At 35.0% G+C, this 24,127-nt stretch overlaps 1 protein-coding gene across 4 annotated transcripts in view; it reads left to right on the top strand.

Moving 5' to 3' along the window:
- ATG5 (autophagy related 5) overlaps positions 1-24,127 on the top strand; it is a 179,353-nt gene that overhangs the window by 98,743 nt on the left and 56,483 nt on the right. For 2 of the 4 annotated variants that reach the window (XM_017543763.2, XM_017543760.2), the window contains 2 exons: positions 3,224-3,341; positions 20,235-21,667. In XM_017543763.2, coding sequence (XP_017399252.1) covers positions 3,224-3,341; positions 20,235-20,371 — 255 coding nt within the window. In that variant the 3' untranslated portion in view covers positions 20,372-21,667. Of the gene's footprint in view, positions 1-3,223; positions 3,342-20,234; positions 21,668-24,127 lie in introns of those variants that run through there. The other 2 variants (XM_017543761.2, XM_017543762.2) reach the window with 2 other exon arrangements.

Below are 24,127 nucleotides of genomic sequence, written 5' to 3' on the forward strand. Positions count from 1 at the left end.
TGTTTTAGAGTTGGTACTCTGAGGTACTTTGCTGTACTTCACAAAGTACAGCTGCGCCCCCACATGGCACAAGGGGAAGAGGGCTTACAAGCTTCCTGGGGCCTTTTTTATAAAGGGCATTGATCCCATTCATGAGGGCTCTGTCCTCGGGACCTAATTACCTCTCAGAGGCCTCACTTCTTAATAGTGCCATGATGAAGAATCAGTGTCAGCATGAATTTTGGAGAGGTGCAAACATTCAGATGATAGAAGTAACTAACTCCCTAAATTGAGTATTTTATGTATTCCTGATTGACTTACTCGGGTACTTAATTGCTATTTGCTAGAACACTAAATTTTTAAGAATAAAAATATTACATTGTTAAAGGCACTCTATAATAAATATTAAGCAGAAAATGTTCATCAGACTTTTGGCTGGTGGTATGTTGGATCTTTGTCTTTTAAAATAAGATTCTCATTGAATGAGAAACACTTTCCTGAGTGTTTTCTTGGTTACCATTTTACAGAGTTTAGCTACACTAATAGCACTGGGGCTTTCTCCCCACTAAGCAAATACTTCATCATAAAAGATTGTTGAAGGTTATACCTTTGTAATACTTGCTCAGATTTGGGAAGGAGTAGAAAAGAGGAGAGATACAGAAAAATAACAGGATATTTTTCTAATAGTGAGGTTAGAAGAGAATTTCTGTTTTTTAGTATGTAACCAAGACTTTTTTTTCAGGTAATTTTTAATTTTTTAGTTCTAATCATTATGGATACATAAGAGTTATAATTATTTATGAGGTACATGTGATCTTTTGGCATAAGCATGCAATATGTAATGATCAAATGAGGATATTCACCACCTCAAGCATTTATCATTTATTTGTGTTAGGAATATTCCAGGTAATTTCATTATAGCAAAGCCACCTCACAGTTCATACACTAATTAGGGTATGAATGAGAGCTCCAACTTCTTCAAAAGATTTCTTTGACTTTGTTGTTTTCAGTTCAAACTATGGGAGGTACATTTTGACCTTTTAAGTTGTGGGTACAGTCCTGCTCTCTTCCTTTTCTACTGCACCAGCTCCAGTTCTCTTTACATAAGCTTGCTGTATTCAGTCTCCCTCTCACCAGTCATTCTGATTTTGCTTTGTAACCAAGTCACATACCCAGCACTGCTTTCCATTAGCCGTCAGAAAAAGCCTTTCATCAACATTACTTCCTTTGCTAAAAAGTATTAAAAGCTCCTTCATGGCCTGAAGATAGAAAACCCTGAGTGAGGGGTGGCTATTTTAAATTATCACTACAGTTCCCTATTTATTTCTTTTCTTCTCTCATCTCTCCAGCCTTATTATCTTTAAGCAGTTAATCACTTGATTATGCATAATATTGTTCTTGGTTTCAACTTGTATGAGAAAGTATGGCTTTTTCAATGGAACGATGTATTAGTTTGTTTTCACTCTGCTATAAAGAAATATCCAAGACTGGATAATTTATAAAGGAAAAAGGTTTGACTCACAGTTCCGTATGGCTTGGGGAGGCCTCAGGAAACTTGGCAGAAGGGGAAGCAGACACCTTTATAAGGCAGCAGGAAAGAGTGGTGAGAGTGCAGGAAAAACTACCACTTTAAAAACCATCAGATCTCATGAGAATTCACTCAGTATCACAAGAACAGCATGAGGAAAACCGCCCCCATGACCAATCACCTCCCTCCTTCAACACATAGGGATTACAGGTCCCTACCCTGACAGGTGGGGATTACAATTTGAGGTGAGAATTGGATGGGGACACTGAGACAAAATGTATGAAAGGATATCAATCATATTTTTAAAAACAATCCCTTAAGAGTTCAATTAGTGAAGTAAATTGAGTCATATTCAATGCATATTATCAGGATTTTAAAAAATTTTTCTACAGTTTATTTTCATACTTGTCACAAACACTTAACATATTTTTGGAGTACTGTCTTTTTTTTTTTTTTTTTTTTTGGTTTTTTTTTTTTAATTTTTTTTTTTTTTGTGATAAAGCCTCCATCATCACGAAGGTAATTTAGGAAATGAAACAATTTTAAAAGTGATTAAAACAATGAGATTCTTAGCAATAAATTATGGCACAGTGCTTCTGACAGTTTTTGTGAGATGAAATGGCTGCATCTGCTGTTTTGGAAATTGTGAAACCTATCGAAAAGTTGAAATAATGAAACTACTAAAATCATACACCCTCTACCTAGATTCACCATTAGTTAATATTTTCCTATTTTTGCCCTGTCTTCACACACACACACACACACACACACACACACAGAAACATACGCATACCCTCTCTTTCCCTCTCTCTCTTTCTCTCTTTCGACTATTGAAAGGTTAAGTTTTGGGGCTGGGAGTGATGGCTTATGCCTATAATTTTGGGAGGCCGAGATGGGTGGATTGCCTGAGCTTTTAGGGGTTCAAGACCAGCATGGGCAACATGGTAAAACCCCATCTCTACTAAAAATAAGAAAAATCAGCCAGACATGGTGGTGCACACTTGTAGTCCCACCTACGTGGGAGGCTGAGACATGAGAATCACTTGAACCTGGAAAGTAGAGGTTGCAGGGGCCTGAGACCGCAACACTGCACTCCAGCCTGGCTGACTGAGTCTCAAAAAAAAAAAAAAATGATGATTAAGTTTTGGTTATCATGGCACTTCTTTCCTAAACACTTGAACATGGATTTCTTAAAAATAAGGATTGTCCTTATTATACCTAAGAAATTTGACATTAACTCAATAATATTATCAGTTGTCCATTCTGTATTTCCCCTATTCATCCCAAAACTGTTTTATAGCTGAATTTTTAAAAAAATTCCTTCTTAATCCAGTATTCAGCCAGGGTTTATGTTTATATTTGCCTTGTTAGTCTCTTTTAGAGATACTGAGAAAAAATGCTTTTGTTGGTATCTTTTTGTGTTGCTTTGCTTTTTTTCTTTTTTAATGCCTTTAACTTTTTGAAGGGTCCACCCAGTTAGCTTTAGAATGTCCCACCCAACTTTGGATTTGTCTGCTGGTTTCTCAGACTTAGATTTACCTGAATTTATCCTGTTAAACATTTTTCACAGTGATGCCACATTTTTGATGTTGGGTAATTCTAATAACACCAAAGCAAAAGGCACCTAATGCCAACATAAAGTTTATGAAATACAAATTTGTAATTGGCAGCAACAAAGACTTAGTTGCTTGAATTATTTTTTCATTTTTCAAATAGACAACGACTGAAAGACCTTTCATTCAGAAGCTGTTTCGTCCTGTGGCTGCAGATGGACAGTTGCACACACTGGGAGATCTCCTCAAAGAAGTTTGTCCTTCTGCTGTTGCTCCTGAAGGTAATATAATCAGCAACATTAAAACATGTCTTTCATTTTCTGAAGTAAAATAAGCATTCCACATTTATAAATAACAGGTTATTTCAGGAAGATATTTTCATATCTTATAGCAAAAAATCTTTTCAAACAGAAGCATTTAATATTTAATATATTATTTTGTAAATTGTTGACTAACAAAATGAGGACTTGACTCTGGCAAAATAAAATGCAGTTTTTAAATCACACTCTTAGCACTTCTCTGGTACTCTGGTCTTTAACTTATGGATTCGGTTCTGATAAGTACTACTTTTAATCTTGCATTTTGTTTATTAATTTTGAAGAAGTCAGAGATGGTAAAAAATAATTTTCCTATTTTTGATATTTGAAAGTTGATAATACTGAATAATGGTTGAGTATTTTATTTGAATTTTCTACTACTCTCTACTTGGTTCTTTATTACTTAACCTTGTTCTTTTAAGCTTTGACAATCTATAAGTCCATTCAAAACTTGACCTGTTTCATGACCCTAATTATGTAACTTAGGTTAAGATTGTTTTCCTACAGGCAAGGGAAAAAAATATTTAAATTGCTGAATTCTGTTTTCTGTTTTTTTTTGTTTTTTTTTTTTTTTTTTTTNTTTTTTGAGATGGTGTCTCACTCTGTCACCCAGGCTGGAGTGCAGTGGTACTATCTCAGCTCACTGAAAACTCCACCTCCTGGGTTTAAGCAATTTGCCTGCCTCAGCCTGCCAAGTAGCTGGGACTACAGGTGCGTGCCACCATGCCCAGCTAATTTTTTGTATTTTTAGTAGAGATGGGGTTTCACCATGTTAGCCAGGATGGTCTCAATCTCCTGACCTTATGATTCAACTTCCTTGGCCTCCCAAAGTGCCGGGATTACAGGTGTGAGCCACTGCACCCAGACTTGTTTTTCTTCATTGCAACATAAAGAACACTAAGAAAATGCAGAAAACAATAGAATAGTGCCCATAATCCATTCACACACACACACACACACACACACACACACACACACACACACGGCACTTGAATATTTGAGATATACATTTATGTATATACAGTTGGTTCTTCATATCACATGGGCTCTGCATCGTTCCAACAGCAGATCAAAAATACTTGGGAAAGAAAATGGTTGATTATATCTGTACTGAAGATAAACAGACTTTTTTTCTCGTTATTATTCCCTAAACAATGCAGTATAACAACTATTTATATAGATTTACATTGTATTAAGTATTATAAATAATCTAGAGATTAGTGACTTAAAGTGTACAGGGGGATGTGCACAGGTTCTATGCAAATATTATGCCATTCAATGTAAGGGAATTTTGAGCATCATTGGATTTTGATATCCTCGGGGATTCTTGAACCAATACTTCATGAATACCAAGTGATCACATTGTGTGTGTGTGTGTGTGTGTGTGTGTGTAAAATACCCTGCTGCTCTTGAATTCCAGCTCTATTACTCCTTACTAAACAATAGGGGGAATTTTCAGTGGCATATTACTGTATTGACATAAAAATAGCATATACTTGTATTTATTATATAATAGAAAATTTTTTAAAACTTTAAATCCACGATGGAAAGAGGTAACGCATTAGTATATGTGAAGGTAATACTTTAACAGATAATGCTTGTTTCCTATGAATGTATTCTAAGTTGGAGGAATGTAGGATTATTTGCATGACATATACCACACAGTTCATGTAGCATGTTGCATCTAAGGAAATAGTTTGCCTACGTAGTAGAATTAGAAACAGTGGGTTTAGAGTTAGTGTTGTGGTATTCCTGCCTAAATGACTAAGCAAAGAGAGCTCCATAATATGGAGCCCAAAATATGTGTCATTCAACCTGAGAATATTGCGATATTCCTTAGTCAAATATGCTTGCCTATATTAGCATTCCTACATGTATGTAGCGCTTTAAAAATGAAAAGAGGTTCAATAGGAAGGGAGGAGGATATCTAAAATATACTGTCAGAACCAATACCAGAAGGGATTGAAGGAAGAGACCACTGGCCATGACACAAAATTATTAAAACTGGGTTTAAAGGGTTATAAATACATTTTTATAAAGTCTTCCTTGAACTTCACTAGCCTTTATAGTAAGGTTTCTGATAATGTCTTACACACATCCATGTATCTCTAGTGCTAGGGTAAATGTTTGCTGAACATTTCAATCACTGAATTCTTTCTTTGTATCATTACCATGAAACATATTATTTATGATCATTAAATCATGGAGTAATTAACATTGATTATAGTACTATCTTAGAATCCTAATCCATCTTTACTGCTGTGTAATTTTAGCTTTCAAAAAGAGTTTTAGTTAAATATTTTTTTAGATAATTTAATGGTTTTTAGTAAATTTATAGAGTTGTGCAACCATCACCACAGTTTGGTTTTTAGAACATTTCCATCCCTTGTACTTGTTGCTAATCTCTGCTCCAACTGCCAGCTATAAACAATCACTGTTCTGCTTTCTGTCTCTGTAATTTGCCTTTTTGGATATTTCACATGAATTGAATCACACAACATGTAGTCTTTTGCAACTGTTTTTTTCCACTTAACATGATGCATTTGAGTTGCATCCATGTTGAAACAAGTTTCCATGGTTTGTTCCTTTAATTGGTGGATAATACTCCATTGGGTAGATACATCACATTTTGGTTCTCCACCTGATGGGCAAGTGGACTGTTTCTAGCTTTTCACCTTTATAAACAGGGCTTCTAGGAACATTCAGATATGGGTCTTTCTGTGGACATGTTTTCATTTCTCTTAGGTAGATTCCTAGGAATGGAATGACTAGGTCATATAGTAAGTTGTGGGGTTTTTTTGTTTTTGTTTTTTAAGAAACTGCTAAACTCTTCCAAAGTAGCTATAGCATTTTACAGTCTCACCAGCAATGTGTAAGGATTCCAGTCTTCACATCCTGACTCACATGTATTGCCATTCTAGTGGTATCTCATGATGATTTTAATTTTCATTTTTCTAATGACTATTGGTGTCGAACATGTTTTCATGTGCTTATTGTACTTTGTAGATCTCTTTGATGAAGTGTCAATTTAAATCCTTGTTTTTTCATGGATCGTTTCCTTATTTACTCAGTTGTGAGTGCTATTTATATATTCTGGATACACGTTCTTTATCAGCTATACAATTTGCAGATATTTTCTCCTAGTCTGTGACTTGCCTTCATTTTCTTTCTCTCTTTTTCTTTTTTTCCCCAGACAGGGTCTCGCTCTGTCTGTCACCCAGGCTAAAGTACAATGGCATGATCTTGGCTAACTGCAAGCTCCACTTCCTGGGTTCAAGTTATTCTCATGCCTCAGCCTCCTGAGTAGCTGGGATTACAGGTCCCTGCCACCATGCCTGGCTAATTTTTCTATTTTAATAGAGATGGGGTTTCACTGTGTTGGCCAGACTGGTCTTGAACTCCTGACCTCAGGTGATCCACCCACCTAGCCTCCCAAAGTGCTAGGATTACAGGCATGAGCCACTGTGCCCAGCCTTGTCTTTATTTTCTTTCGAAAGGTAAAAGCATTTAATTTTGGTGAATTCCTGTGTATCAAGTTTGTTTTTTTTTTTTAATGGATTGTGTTCAGTTAAATAATTAACTTTTTTTCTTATAGATAATACATTTACATGTTTTAAAAATCAAAGCATATATAAAGGAATTTAGTAAAAATTCTCTTTTCTAACTCCTGTTCACCAAACTCTAACCTAAGTTCCCCTTTCTAGAGATAACCAGTGTTGCCATTTTCCTGTATATCTTTAGAGATAGTTAAATAAATTTTGTTTTTGAACTCAGGGTACAGAAATTTTGACTAAATAACTCATAACTTCTGGGAAATTCCCAGAAATTCAAGAATGAGCTTACTTTTTTTTAGTTCATTTTCTCTGTGTTATAAGGGTGGTTTTTAAAATTCTATTTAATATCTATATTTCTATGTTTTTGAGGATTTGGGAATATAGATTAGTTATTTTCATTTGAAATGTAATTCAGAGGATAATAATTTTTATTGCTGATAGAGATAAGCGCCATAAACTTCTTACCTGTCCATGGCAGCATTGGCTTTCAGTTGCTCATTTCTCTGAATTGTGTTTTTTCCCCCCTTTTTGAGTACTTTGTATTCGTACTTTAAAGAACGTTGAAAAACTAGATGCTGTATTAGTCTGTGTTGCTATAAAAAAAATACCTGAGGCTGGGTAATGTATAGAGCAAAAAGGTTTATTTAACACACGGTTCTGCTGCCTGGAGATTGGGCATCTCATGAAACCTTCAGGCTGCTACTACTCATGATGGAAGTTGAAGGGAAGTTGGTGTGCACAGTGGCCACATGGTAAGAGAGGAAGCCAGAGACAGCAGGGTGCTGCCAGACTTTGTAATAACCAGCTCTTGTGGGAACGAAGACAGTGAGAACTCACTCACTCCTCCACACATTAATGTGTGGGCATTAATCTATTCATGAGGGATCCACCCCCCTGAGCCAAATACCTCCCATTAGGCCCCATTTCCAACTTTGGGGATAAAATTTTAACGTGAGGTTTGGCGGAGACAAGCAACCAAACTATAACAAATGCTTTTATCAATTAGGAGTAAATAAAATTTAAGCCAGAGCTTAATATTCAAATAACTGCCTTTTTAAAAACAAAGGCAGGGTCTCGCTATGTTGTCCAGGCTGGTCTTATATTTCTCACTCAAGTGATCCTCTCACTTTAGCTTCACAAAGTACTGGGATTATAGTCATGTGGCACCCGGCCTAACATGACTACCTTATGCACTTTTCCTAGATGTTCTTTTGACAATCTACTTTTTAAAATGTGTCATTTTAAATTTACTTTTGTATAACACCCTGGACTATAGAGTGAGGACATCACAATGAAACCCAAAACCTTGGAAGGAACATGTTCTGTAATAATTTTTCCCCTAACAGCAGCACAGTTGTCACAGACACAGAATGATCCATATTTGCTAGTCCCAAGTTTATATGAGGGGGGTCTCCCTTGATACATTTGTGTTTTAAATATAAAACCTAGATTTAATCATTGCTTTTTAATCCAGGAGAGAGGGCTTACTTGAAATTTTGTATTGTTTATTTTGTTAATGACAAATTCATTAGTTCAATTCATTTTTATTTCATGGTTGCCAGTTTCTAGTTTGTGGGTGTGGTTGAGGAGTGCCTAAAGTGGGAAGAAATTAGTTGGGTGTTAATACAATATTTGATGTCTTTAAAGAATTATATAATTGTAGAGCTTTCAAGTTACCTTTTTTTTTGAGGCAGATTCTCACTCTGTTGCCCAAGCTGGAGTATTGTGGCATGATCTCAGCTCACTGCAACCCCTGCTTCCCACATTCAAGCAGCCTTGTGCTTCTACCATTCAAGTAGCTGAGATTACAGGCATGTGCCACCACGCATGGCTAGTTTTTGTATTTTGGGTAGAGATGGGTTTTCACCATGTTGACCAGGCTGGTCTTGAACTCCTGGCCTCAAGTGATCCACCTGCCTTGGCCTCTCAAATTCAGTCTCTTAATTTTTTGCATGATTTTGCCAAAGGTCTCTTAACCACTTAATTACAGAGCTAGGTTTAGAACACAGGTCTTCATCTCCTGGTGGTCTCTTGGTTTTTTCCACGTTACTATGCTGCCATTTGTTTTTGTTTTCTTTCTTTCTTTTTAACTCTTTGGTTTAGTTTAAAATAGCATTCTGAAATGCCTGGTTTTTCCTATTTTACTCCCACAAATCTTTATTCTACAATTGGTGTTTAGTATCTAATCTGTCTGCATGCTCTTCTCTCTTAATAGTATTTCTGATATGATCTTAGGAAGCTGAGCATCTACTGTTTTTATTTTGTTTGTTTTGTTGTTTTAGTGTTCCTATATATAATTCTGATCATTCTTGTTGAATTTTTTAAATGGTGACTATGAACATCATACATGTAAATAAAAAGCACTGAAGTGCTTTGAACTGACACACTCTCTCAGAATATATCTTTATGCTCACTTTTGGTCTTACACTTGGGTTTCAAGACAAAATTAATGTCATCCTACACAAGAAAGACACACAAATTTGTGAAGCTGTTTGTTCTTTTAAAAGAGGCTCTTTGTTCTCTCTTCAATTTCGAGGCTGCCCTATGTGTACATCCTTTTCTGGGGGATACACAGTGTGACTTCCCTTGTGGTTTTTTTTTTTTTTTTTTTTTTTTTTTGTTTTTTTTTTTTTTTTTTTTTTTTTTTTTTTTAGAGGGGAGCAGTGAGGCAGCACAGCCACACAGCCTAATCCACAAACCTTCCTTTTAGGTGATTTCAGGTGCCAGAGGGTGAGTACATCTGTGTGACAGACTTCTCCCCACGCAAACTGTCAAATGCTTCCCTTGACTGTGGAACACACACTTCATTGAAATGACATAGATAATGCCTATTCTTTTCAGATATTTTTGATGGTATCTTTCATTCCAGGAGGAAGCCACATCTTTAACGCCAGTATCTTTTCTTTAGAAAAACTTTTATCTTTGCCTCTTCCTTTTGGTATTACGTATTTTTTTAAATTGTCATTTAAAAATCTGTGGAGAGTATCCAAAACATCCAGTCACTGTTTCAGCAAAAAACTGTTTTACTGCCTGGTTCAGTTCACCTGTAGTATTGTCAGACATGTCAAACATGAAGCATTTTGACACACCTGCACTCAAGTTGAAAGCGAAAGACTGTAAGGTTGGGTGTGTATGGATAAGAACTTGCTGTCATCACATGATGAAAAGAGAAAGTACTTCATAAAAGTTATGTGGCATCATTGTCTTCTACTCCCTACAAGTGATTCAGTAATGAAGGAATTTTGTCTGATTTCATCATATGAAAATAGAATGTACTAGTATTTATGAATACGTGCTTTAGGTCATTGTTCTTGTGGAGTAACTAATGATGAACTGTTGTTTGTGGAGCAACTAATGATGAGCTGCTTTGTGTATTCCTTTCTTTTTTTGTAAACGGCTAAGGGAATTAGTCAAGTTGGAGTTAACAGGAAATGACCAAAGGTGAGCTCAGGTAAATTGTTTTTGTGGTTTCAGCTGTAGTTAAAATGACTCAGAGATGTAAGCCTCTATACCAGACCTGAAGTGAAATATTTGTTTCTTTGTTCATTAAAAATAACACATCAAGAACACTTATTATTTTTTTTTTTTTTACCTTGGAGAATACAAAACACCTATAAGCTTTACCGAATTATACTTCATTTCCCAGTCTTCTAATATAATGTATAACAACCTGAGTAAGCTAGGTGGGTGGATCACCTGAGGTCAGGAGTTTGAGACCAGCCTGACCAACATGGTGAAACCCCATCTCTACCAAAAATGCAATATTAGCTGGGCATGGTGGCACATGCCTGTAATCCCAGCTACCCATGAGGCTGAGGCAGGAGAATTGCTTGAACCCAGGAGGCAGAGTTGCAGTGAGCTGAGAACACACGATTGTACTCTAGCATGGACAACAAGAGCAAAGTTCCATCTCAAAAAAATAAAAAAAGAAAGAAGGAGGGACGGAGGGAGGGAGAGAGGGAGGGAGGGAGGGAAGGAGGGAGGGAGGGACTGAGGGATGGAGGGATATTCACATTGTATTAGCTGACAAGATACATTTTTTTTTTCAGTAATAAAGCAATTAGAAAAAGAAACCAATCTCATACGAACCATATAAGGGTAGATACTTCAACTATTTGGACAAAATTGAAGCTGGTTGATTAATATCTCGTGATTGAGGTTTAAACCAGCAATAATAACATTTGTCAGCATGATGGCACTGCCCCCAGAAGAAAAGGCACTTCAGTTTGCAAACTTATGCCATAGGAATTAAAACCTCCAGTCCCCCAAACCTCATCAGATTGAAGGTTTACAATTTCAGTAATTCTTTAGATACTCATTTAGAATTTGAATTAGAATGAATTAGTATTTCTGTACCTTCACACTATTTGATTTGAGCAATCATTTAGAGTTATTTTTTAATGAATAGCCAGTTTTCTTATTTTACAAAATAATGAGGCTTGCTGCTACCATCTTATAGGATGCATCTAGAGTTTAAATGAACCAGAAGTTTTTTGAAGGGACTCTTCATAGTCTTTTGCATTTTTCAGGACTTTACATTTAAATCTATTTTTTTGTTTCTTAGAGTTTTGTTAACATTTTTCACAAATAAAAGAACTGTCCTCATAACAAATTTACAAAGGAAAGTGATAAAGAAGGAGTTTTGTTTTTCTTTTTGTTGCTTGCTGATTTCACTATGCAAAGACAAGTAGTTGATATTCAGGCTACACACAGAAGTTATAAATGTATAATGCTCTCAATGTAAATCAATATTGTGACTGTTTATAAAAATAAAGTAACTCAAGTTATGGCAACAGTTCTAGCACTGATTCTTGCTTTCTTGGAAGTTAACTTCTGGACATGATCAGAAGTGCCAGAAGTGTGGTTCCTGTATGGAAGAAATAAGCTTGTTTTACCAAAGGCATCTTCATAGTCACTGCATTTTCTGCAGCCAGGCAGCCAGATTAACTATGATCGTATACTTTTTAAAATATTTTAAACCTCTTTAAGTCAAGAGATCCAAATCTAGACAGTAACAGATAGTTGCTGGTTGTTTCACATTGAAGAAAACCATAAAGAGCAACTCGTACATATATTTGGTGTTTAATCTCTTCACAAGTAACCATGGAAAGTGCATTTGTAACTTTGTAGAGCTACTGTAAGCCTGACATATGGGATGGGGTCACTTGGCTATAATGGAAGCCTCTCCTTTCAGTCTTATCCTAGCACCCTCTACTTGTATTTCTCATTGTGTACATATTTTATGGAAGAATTGATACAATATCATTTACAGTGGGATTTCCAAAAGCTCTTTAAATGTAGCTCTCATAAGCAGAATTTAAATAATCTGTTTAATTTTTCTAATTACAGTATATTTTCTTAATTTATCATTATACTATTAAATTCTGAGATTAAATGAATCAGATTCTTTGCTTTGTGCTTCCTTCTCCCTCCATCTCTGCATGTTATCTCAGCCCATGGGCTACACTGACTAATTCTAGTGGTAGAGAATCTCTTAATTCCTAAATCCATTGACATATGTTTTTTGGGTTTGGTTTTTGTTTTAATCAGAGAAATAGTGCTGATTATTTTCATTCTCCGTTACTGGAAATGATGAGATTACTGGACCTGGCAGAAGATGCTTCTGGTTTCTCCTTCTTAATTATTGTTGTCTTAATCTCAATAAGTTAAATGAATTAACCTGACTTTCCGCTAAATGAGAAACATACACTTGCACAACTAATATTTCACCTTTAACACTAGAAAACGAAATTATCTTACCAAAATAATAGTATATGCAGACAAAAGCAAGTCATCTCTTCATTGAAACAGGTTCTACGGTGCTTCATTCTGACCATATGTAAACAGTACAGTTATTGTCTATATTTTAAATAAAGCAATTACATTGAGCTGTTCTATAATTAATACTTGACAAATATTAATGGACTCTATTACACCCAGCTAGAGTTACTGGGTCATTTTATGAAAGCAGATAAGAAATATTGTTTTCAAAGTTTATTTATTAAGGACCAAGGTTTAATTTTTAACTTTTACCACATTTTTACCTTATTGTCAGGAAGCTTTTAATCAGTTTTAAAATGGCCTTACTGTCACTTAATTTAATACACTTTGCTTTTTATAATTACAACTAATCATACGGGATTTTGTACATAATTTAAATTTTAGATTATGTCCTCCTCACTAAGAAATACAAGGATTATAAGCAAAAGTCAGTGAAAAAGTTAATATGGACATGTTTTTAAATTGTTTAAAATGTTAAAATTCAAAGCTCTGGAAATATTTTGGACAGAACTAATAAAGATATAAAATGTACACATGGAAAGAGATATGTGGTATATATTAACTGGGATATTGCATGTTCATTAAGACCCATACTACTAAGTGAGTATGGATCCGGAAGAAGTTAATATAAGTATTTTTAAATGGGTTTGTATTTCTCTGATAAACAGCACTCTCCTTCTGTTTGTGATCATAGGATAAAAGCCCTGTAAGCTTGTATATGTTCATTTTTACTGCTACATCATGTAGTGTGCTCTTAAGATTGAGATCTCATTCCCCAGGAAGCATTTCTGTCTAAGATTAATTGCCCTTTTAAAATCAGTGTTTGATGTATTTCTTTGGCTATATCCTGGCTTGGTTTAACCCTCTTTGACCTGACCTCGATGGCTATTACCTCTGTGGCTGAGACAAAATCCTTCAGCATGATGTATGCACTTCACATTTCAGCCTGTGGTTTTTCATGTCGATGGATTCAATTAGTTGGTGTTTTACTAATGAACATATCAGAGGTTAAAGAATTTGTCAGACAGAACAAAATTGTTCAGGCTAGTGGTAATCAAAAAGCTCATCTCTTTATTTTTTAAAACTTTTTCAGAAGTATTAAGTATTTTTCGGAAATTTTACCTTCAGTATCACACATTCCGAGATAGCAAATCAAGTAGTTTTCTGCTGAATTATAAAATATAAATATGAAGCCACAAAGCTGAACACAATGGTTATTACCATAGATCTTAGAATTCTACTCCATATTTATAAGTATGAGCTTTTAAAATTGAATTAAACTGAAATTTTCTTGTTAAAAACATGTATGAATTTCCCTTAAAGATACATCATCCATTTCTTTAAGACCCCTTTAAATTAAAAAATATTTCACATATTTATTTTATTTATTAATAGTAAGGAAACTCAAGCATCTCACTAGAATCTGAAGTCACCTGTTTTTAAAGACATTATAGATCATATTCCTTGTTGAAATTGGCTTAGATAAATAAGAACCAAAACCGAGATTGGGATGGAAAGGTAATTAGTAGCCATTAGTAATAGAAATCTTTAGAATGCAAATTTATAACATAGTGTGAGTGCTCAAATAATGATATACTTAAAATGTATAACATAAAGATTTTGAAAGTTTGTTTTTACCTGAATGTTTTCATTTTTTTTTAAATAAAGAACCTTACCTAAAATCTATTAAATAATATATCTGTGGTACAGTAGGGCACATTTGACTTATAGGTGATGTGCTGCACTTGAGTATATGTGTTCAGAACACTATTAAACATGAAAGTTTATAATACTTAAGAATTTTTCTTAATGTCATCTAATTTGCATGATCATCAAGTTCTGGGTTTTTGTTGTCTCTTAAAAAACCATTTATTGAAATCACATGCCATACTGCATAAAAATTGAACTGAATAATTCAGGATGTATTACCATGAGGCCAAATTTTGATAGCCCTTTGTATGCCAATCACATAATTGAATCCATGGTTTTTGTATATTTTTTGGTATATCTCGTATTTAAAAATGCTCTTATTCCTTAAACTTGTGTGTAGGAAGAGAATTACAATCACTCTTTTTGTTACTAAATCATGACCTTTTTAAAACTGATCTTCTGTCCTCACTTACTTTATAAGTTTTATTTTTGACAAAAAACTTTTGTTTTTTATTAGAGAGTGAGCAGGAGAGAGGGGTGGAAAAGAGAGTCATTTGTGTTATTAAATACCTGTGTCCAAGTCCTGGGCTAGGGTTGCTGCTGAGTGCTTTGCTTGGCTATCCCATTTAATCCTTCATGTAACTGGAGATGAGAATTCTTTGTTCACACTATAAGATGAGGAAATAGACACTCAGAAGTTTAAGTGAATTGCTTAAGAATTCAAAACTAATAAATTATAATGGTTTGTACTCTGAAAGAAATATTTTGCTGTTTAGGCATGAAAGACTCAGATAGCAGAACTGGGAAATGTGTTAGTTATCCTCTCCTCGGGACCAGTTTGCAAACTGACTCACAGAGATAAATAAGAGGCTATTACGGGTTATAAATCAGCAAACAGAATTTAGGAAATGGTCTCAATCCCACATGAGCAAAAGCTGCCATAACTTTACCTGTGTTGTACATTGGGTTTCTACATAAAATTTTGTTTGTAGAAAAATTCTACACTGGTATGATCATAAGGTTCATTCTAGGGAACATTTTTTAAAAAAAGAATTTACCCCAGAAATTGATTCAGGAAGTCTGGGGAGGAGCCAGTTCATATATATATTCTTTTAATTTCCCACATGATTCTGATGGTCAGCTAGATTTTCAAACCATACATCTATACAGGCATCTTCATTTTATGTATAAAGAAACAGTTTCAGCTGGGCAGGGTGACTCACGCCTGTAATCCCAGCACTTTGGAAAGCCAAGGCAGGTGGATCACAAGGCCAGGAATTTGAGAACAGCCTGACCAACATGGTGAAACCCTGTCTTTACTAAAAATATTAAAAATTAGCTGGGTGTGGTGGCAGGAGCCTATAATCCCAGCTACTCAGGAGGCTGAGGCAGGAGAATTGCTTGAACCCAGAAGTGGAGGTTGCAGTGAGTCGAGATTGTGCCACTGTACTCCAGCCTGGGCGACAGAGCAAGAGTCCATCTCAAAAAAAAAAAGAAAGAAAAAAGAAAAGGAAACAGCTTCAAAGAGATGTGAGACCTTTAGAGCCCTTCATTACCAGAATTGGAATTCATGTTGCCTAACCCCCAATTTGTCTTTCATTAGTACCTTGCTAACTAGTGATACATCAGTGACCCTTTCTCCTTTATGTCTCATTTATATTATTGTATATTGATAACATTCATTGTATATATGTCTCTATATAGGCATCATTAATACATACATAAGATGTTACCATTATTTTAACTTTATGATTTTCATTAATGACTTGTGTGGTTAATGTGATTTTTCTCTTTTTTCTTTTTCTTCTTTTTTTTCCTATGTGTAATTCTTAACCATTCTATTCATATAACCAAAATCTACCTGAATATATTTTTCTTAAAATGTAACACTTTTTTAAATGTTCATTTTTAAGTAGATGCTGGTTTTAAAAAGTGCTATGTGGACATTCTACGAAATAATGAGATGTACTCTTCAAGACCATAAAGGTTAAGAAATGTGGAAAACTCTAAAAAATGGTTGCAGATTTAGAGAGAACAGAGACATGAAAATTAAATGCGATATGTGAATCCTTGACATGACCTGAATGGGTCTCCCAGAATTCATGTGTTAGAAGCTTAATTCCCAATGCAACAGTGTTGGGAGGTGAGGCCTTTTGGGGGCTCTGCCCTCATAAATGGGTTAATGCTGGTACAAAATGGGTTTTTGAGAGTGGGATCACTGACTCTCGTGCTTCCATGGTCTTCCATGTGAGAACATAGCAAGAAGCCCATACCAGGTGCCAGCACCTTGATCTTGGATTTCCCAGCCTCTAGAACTGTGAGAAATAAATGTTTGTTCTTTATAAATTATCCAGTTATAGCATCACAAACAGACTAAGACAGTCCTGGACTGAATCTTAGATTGAAGAAAAATACATTGTTGGGATAGTTGATAAATTTTAATATGGACTACATTATAGCATTCAATATTTTTTTATTGTGATTACTGCAGTTATGTAAAAGAATATATTAGAAAGGGTACACTATAAGTTTGGAATCATGACAAAAACTACTCTCCAAAAAGTGTCCTGTATAAAAGAAGTTCATATAAAACTAGTTCACTTGATTAGTGTCTCATATGTTTGCCTAACTTAAAGCTTCAAGCCAGCTTTTTAAAAAAATCTGAGTGGAAGAGGCATACAGTAACGTTTTTCTCCTGAGTCATTTTCTTTGTAGTGACATTTCTCATTCTAACTATTAAGGTCTAGATTCCCATTTTGAAACACAAAGACATATTTACCAAAAATATTGTTTACTTTAGCAGTATCAAGTGTTCCCTTTGTACTGCAAGAAAAAAAGATATCTACTGATTTTTTTAACTGTTTTATTTACTTATTAATTTTTTGTTTTTACACAAGGTCTCACTTGTTGCCAGTGCTGGAGTGCAGTAGTGCCATCGTAGCTTACTGCAGCTTCGACCTCCTGGGCTCAGGCAGTCTTCCACCTCCTGGGCTCAGGCAGTCTTCCCACTTCAGCCTCCCAAGTAGCTGGGACTACAAGCATATGCACTGCCACACCCAGCTAAGCTAATCTTTGTTTGTTTTTTTTAATTTTTTATGGAGACAAGATCTCACTGTATTGCCCAAGCTGGTCTAGAACTCCAGGCTCAAGCAGTCTTCCCACCTTGACCTCCCAGAGTGCTGGGATTACAGACGTGAGCCACCACACCTGACCTATTTTCTTTTATTAGTCTTGTTATTGCCAAAATGTCCTTCATGCTTTGTTGTTATTTATGGTAGCATGAATTAAGGATAGCATATACACTTGGCTTATCTGGAAACATTTTTGACTTCGTTGTTTTGATAACGAAAGTAGTCGTTACAGGTAGAGTTATTCTACATGGTAGGGCTAGCTATTAGAAAGCATTCCAGAAACATTAATTTCGATAGTACAATTCTACCAGCAACAAAATTATCCCGGCTATGAAAATATTTATTGACTAATTACTGTATATGTCAGATACCATGCTAGGCACTGGGGACAGAGTAATGAATAAGAGAGAAACTTAGGTTTGAACTTTCGAGGAAATTGCTGTCCTATCCTCAGAATCCCTCTGTTTAAAATTGTGTTATTGGGGAAAGAAAATAAATGAACTACATAAATCCAGGTGAAATATTTAGACAGATGTAGGCAGTGACAAAATAATATATTTAAAAGCTGAAACTTTTCTGTTGAGGGACACGACAGTCCTAGATCCTTTCCTTAGTTACCTAAATTTAGTTAGTAACACTTTCATGTTATGAATTAAAAGTGGCCCCAGCTTCTAAATCAGAGAATCAGTGCTACCTATTCAGGGTTTGGGAAAGAGGATTTATTAGGCTTGTTACACAGTGTTTGAATAGTGCTTATGTCCTCCAGCTTCTGTTGTACAACTCATAAACTCCAACTATCCTTTTGTTGTGACACGGTTGGTCTTTTGCCTTTCAGATACACTGTGTATTATCAGTGGATTGTATACCATATTGTATCTGCTCCCACATTTAAATATTGCTTTAGACATAGTATTATGGATATTGAGTTGTGACTTGTTTCTTCTGCTGTTTCATAGTATACAAAGATGACTCTGGCTTAAGGAAAAATTTTAGAGATAAGGAACTTTTACACCACTATTCTTTCATTTTTTGACTCAGTGCTAAGTAGGAGGAAGATTCTAAGAATATTAAAATATTTCAAAGAAATAAAAGAATTTGAGGAGGATTACACCGGAAATGTTTTCAAATATTCTAGGAAAGATTTAATACAGTAAAGCTTTAGTAAACTAGAACTTACAAGCAGTGAATCATTCCAGATAGCTGAGGTTTTCTCCATTTGAATACCAACGTTTAAAAGATCTCTCCAAAGTACTAATACTATACTTTCTATAGTATTCTGTATATAGCTTAGTATTTTATTATGAAAACAAATCATTATATTAACACTGATCACAACTGTGTAAAAAATTACGAATAAATGCAAGAAAGAAAAAATAATGAAAGCATTTTTTTAGGTTAGTAGTATTACGAAGTCATACCTTTTTTCAAAATTGTTTTAAGCTATGGCACAGTGATTTGGGGATTTGGGATGTTTTATTTGGTTGCTTTTGGAATTGTTAGTATGTTAATTTTTTATTTTTGACATTCTTTTATCAACTCTCTGTAGTGTTTTGTGTCCTATGTTGACTATCACCCTCTGGGACTGTGCTGTCTCTAACAGGAAGTCTAAATATTTCTTTAAAAGGGTCTCTTGTTTCAGGTGCCAGCCAAGTCATTATCACCATACATCATCAGCTCATTTTGCCCAGACATTAGAGCACTTACAGATTCAAAAGGTATTTTGAACAGAGCGGAAAGGAAAACGTAGGGTATTTCTCCATTATAGAGTTCCGTGATTCCCTGTTTCCTTGCCTTCTGTCACCAGGAAGCTGAGAGGTTTATACATTGTATTTTGAAGAGATGGTAAAGGAGACAAACCCAGAATTGTGCTAAAGGAGTAACACAAAGTTTCTTGATGGTTCTAATTTTTTTTTTTTCATTAGAGGAGTTTGACTTTGCTTTTTTTGTTTTCCTATGACAAGAATGTTTCCATTTACTTTAAAAGTTGTCGGTACATCACACCAAAATCATGAAAAAACCTCAAATTAATCCTAAGTTTATTTGGAATACAACTGAATTTAAAAGAAAGTTGTGAATTACAGCTTCCTTTTAATTAGCAAGTGAATGTTAATAAAAATCAATCAGGCTTTGTAACTCTAGCACAGGAATCCCTGAGTCAGATTCTTAATCTCTTCTGATTAAAATTTTAACTTATTAAACTAGTACCTCTAAGACATTTTGATACATACTTGAATGCTTTACTGAAAACAACTAAAGCTCACGTGTCTTATTAAACATCTTCTCAAATACTGATCTGATTTTTTATGATTTCTAATCACATTTCTGTTTTACATTTTCAAAATATGTATGGACCTACTTCATATAGTTGTCATTTTTAATAACTCTATAGTACAGTTTTTAATGTATAACTAAAATAAATTTTGGTCATTTGTACAACGGGCTGTTTTTGCCACTGTAGTTTCATTAACGTCAATCTTAAGTAAGCACAGTAATTAAGAAAGAATGAATACTTTCACATAGAGCAACAGAATTTTTATCAGAATATATTGTAACCCTCAGGTTTCTGTTTTGGGTGATACATACTGCAACAGTTTAACTTTCTCCATGTCTGCATTTCCTGTTCAGGGGACAAAACAGGTTTAAAATCCATTTAATGCACTAAGGATTCTCAAAAGGCAACAGAGTATTTTTTCTTCAACTGTTTTGAGTCTTATTATTGTTGGATTTCTTTCTTGGAATAGATGGGGAAAAAAAGAATCAAGTGATGATTCATGGAATTGAGCCAATGTTGGAAACACCTCTGCAGTGGCTGAGTGAACATCTGAGCTACCCGGATAATTTTCTTCATATTAGTATCATCCCACAGCCAACAGATTGAAGGATCAACTATTTGCCTGAACGGAATCATCCTTAAATGGGATTTATCAGAGCATGTCACCCTTCTGCTTCAATCAGGTTTGATGGAGGCAACCTGACCAGAAACACTTCTCTGCTGCAAGCCCAACAGGAAAAAGATTCCATGTCAGATAAGGCAATTGGGCTGGTCTTACTTTGCATCACCGCTACTTTCCTCCACTGCCATCATTAAACCTCAGCTGTGACATGAAAGACTTATAGGACCACTGCAAGTCTTCTGTAAAATATAATGAAGCCGAAACCTTTGGCCTAAAAAGAAAATGGAAGTATGTGCCACTCGATTTGTATTTCTGATTAACAAATAAGCAGGGGTATTTCCTAAGGTGACCATGGTTGAACTTTAGTTCGGGAGAGTGGAAACATTGGTTTAATTTTCAAGAGAATTAAGAAAGTAAAAGAGAAATTCTGTTATCAATAACTTGCAAGTAATTTTTTGTAAAAGATTGAATTACAGTAAACCCATCTTTCCTTAACGAAAATTTCCTATGTTTACAGTCTGTCTATTGGTATGCAATCTTGTAACTTTGATAATGAACAGTGAGAGATTTTTAAATAAAGCCTCTAAATATGTTTTGTCATTTAATAACATACGATTTTGTCACTTTCCAAGTACTTTCTGACTCACATACAGTAGATCGCTTTTTACTCTGTGTTACCATTTTGACTGGTCATCACTGGCATGGGTGGATATAGGGTATAGGATTACTTGTCTCAGGAGCTGTCATAGAATTTCTTGCTGCCAATCAAAAAAACCTGTGTTCTTTACACACTAAAGTTATAAATACTGTAACTGTTTATCTTTGCTGTTTTATCACTGTAAACCTGTCAAATCATAGTATCCTAAGCATCTATATATGATAATTTTGCATTTTTGGAAAAACCCATTCCTTCCAAGCAAGGGTTTTTCATTAGCTCCAGGTCTGATTTTTCACTGTGGTCCCCTGGCAGCCAGTCTTTTGAAGTGTAAAGATTACCTGTCTCCTGACTGCAGTACCTTTTCTTTAATTTTTACCAAAAATATCCAGAGGTTACTGAAGTTCTTACTCAATTTAAGGAAAGTTTGCTGCACTTTATTACCAAGCCTCTGGGATTTTACTAGTCAAATATATTTGTGCATTACATTTCGTTTCTTGTGAGCTAGCTTGCTGTCCATATTGAATGTTGACTCATTTGAGTATGCTAAAAGACTTATAGTATCAGACGATCATGGTTTTAGATCCCATAATAAAAATGAATGTTTTTCTTATAAAAAATTATATAAATGCTGAAGCAAGATCCTACTATTGTTCATTGCTTCCTTTTTCCTTTGGTGATTTTCACTGATTAACAGCAGATTTCTTCACAAAATTAGATAAAGTTGGTCAAAGACCAGATATTCTGGAATGGAAGTTGTAAAGCTTAAAAAGAATAACTGGTACAGAATGCAATCTCAGAAAATTAGAAGCAAGTAGAAAATAATTGGCTGATGTAAATGAAAGTGCCATTTTAGTAAAGGCAGGAAAAAAATAGCAATATTTGAGTTATGTAAGGATAAAAAATCCACTGACTTGTATTTTTGCAGAAGAGGTTGGTCTGAATATGATTGTTCACATTAAGAGTGTTTATTTGTCGGTTCGGTTTGGGGATTTTCCCCCTTGATGTTTTGACAGATCGAAGTGAGCGTCAGTGAGCAAAAGGATCAGAATGCAGGGAACACTAAGCTGTGATGAAGAACGTGTGGTAAGAATGGAAAGCCAGAGTAGTCTTATACAGACAAGACCAGTGTCAGGCCTTTGCAGTAGGCCTGAGTGACCTGCTGATCTAGATTTGAAGGTAAATTTTGTCAAGCCATTGCCCATTTTTACTTCTCCATTCATTATTGTACCAGCATCATAACTTTATTACTCTAACCCCAGGTAAGTCAAGCCTACAATGCCCCAGAGGAAGAGTAAAACCAGAAATTCATGCTGGGTTTAATAATCTATTTTTGTTTCTTTTTATTTGAATATTTAAATTTTATGGTTTATTAAAAAATTAAATAAATGTCGTGTCCGTCTTCATTTAAAACAAGTTACCTGTTGGTGAAATCATTAAAATTTCCTTAGTCACAAACTATCATAAAAGTTCCTTGGAGAAATAGAAAGGATGGAGGGATATAAAAGAGAATACGAAAGAAAATTGGAGAAGGCCCCCAATGTGCTTATTTGACTAATAGTGGGTAAATAGTGACCTCCTAGGAAAATAGAAACACGATTTTAAGTATTGGCATTGTTAACTAGGAAGGGGTAAGTTCAGATTAAAGTAAATTATTGTCCTTTATAATGTTGATTTTCATTCTCGTGACCGAAATTCTGACCATGGATAGAGTTGACTTGATAAGCACCCAAATTTTCTTACAAATTTAGGGACCCGAAGTAACTTGTTCATAATTTAAGTTGACCTATCAGTCTTTATAGGATGATGAGGTATAAACCATATTCCAATCTGAGTGTGAGGCGAATTCGTTTAGTGTACTGGTCTTGTTATGATTATCACTGGAAACAAGCTAGAAGTTGATCATTTTCTGAGAAAACAATATGTAAGATTTGACATTGTGTGACAGTAGTTTTTAATGGTTGTCTTTCTAGAGTATTTTTTTAGTAGACTATTTGAAGTAACCTTTTCTTCAGTTTTTAGAAATTTGGTTTATGTGGGTCATGCCAGAGAATGACAGTCTCACTTTTATTTATCATGCTACTTATATTTAGGTTTGAGGTAAGTTGGGTTTCCTGTTACATGTGCCAGCATGGTTGAAATACAAATGTAGAACCTTGGAGTATGATAGGAAAATCAAGTGTGGCCATTTTCAGGAATATTTGAGCCTGTTCATTGTCAATCACTGCATGGAGTCTATCAGAATACCTGCTTGCCTGAGTTCTGTCATCCTCTTGTTTTCTAAATGTATTTATCTTCTGGTCTGAAAATATTAAAAATTACAGGGATGGTAGAGAGGAAAGAAGAGAGGCATGCTCCTTTTCAGATCATTTGAGATTAAGTTAAAACTTGGGCATTATCAAACATGAGTTATAAATTTGATTCTCCATGCTTACTAGCAAATATAGTACTACTGTGAAATCTAGTAGCACAATATAGTAACCATAGAATGAAAGACTCGGTATTTAGGTCTTTTAGGTAGCTCATTAGGTACTTAGGTTTTTAAGTGCAAAATCATTTTTATTAACTGTTACTATATTAGAATGATAAACTGAGATGAAAACAAATCTGAAGATTGAGGGATGTCAGTGCACTTTGACATCTCAGTTGACTCCTCTGAAAGTGATTAGTTCAGCTTTCCCTCTGTAGCTTCCTCACCTCTACATCTCAAGGATAAATGAAGTACAACCAGGCATTTTCCATTTTTACCCCCAGTTCTCAGTGGAGTATACAGCACACAGTTGATGTTTAACAAGTGTGTATAAGAAGAAAAGAAGTATCACTTAATAACGTTATAATCAGTGTTATATTTTTCTGGTAAGAATACCAGCCATAAAAATAGGACCGTGTCATTTAGAAATCAGTATACAAAGTGCACTTGGTTCAGCCTGGCATTAGTGATGAAGACTTGCTTACTCAAATCGACTACTTTCAGTAGGAACCACTGTGGACCAGATCCTTGCGTCAGTCCACATTCATTTTAGTTGCAGTGTAGACCGCAGCACATACCTTCTGTTTCAACATCACCGCAGCCCCTAAAACCGGA

The sequence above is a fragment of the Cebus imitator genome, unplaced genomic scaffold, assembly GCF_001604975.1.
Source record: "Cebus imitator isolate Cc_AM_T3 unplaced genomic scaffold, Cebus_imitator-1.0 Scaffold160, whole genome shotgun sequence".
In the NCBI taxonomy this organism is placed as follows: Eukaryota; Metazoa; Chordata; class Mammalia; order Primates; family Cebidae; genus Cebus; species Cebus imitator.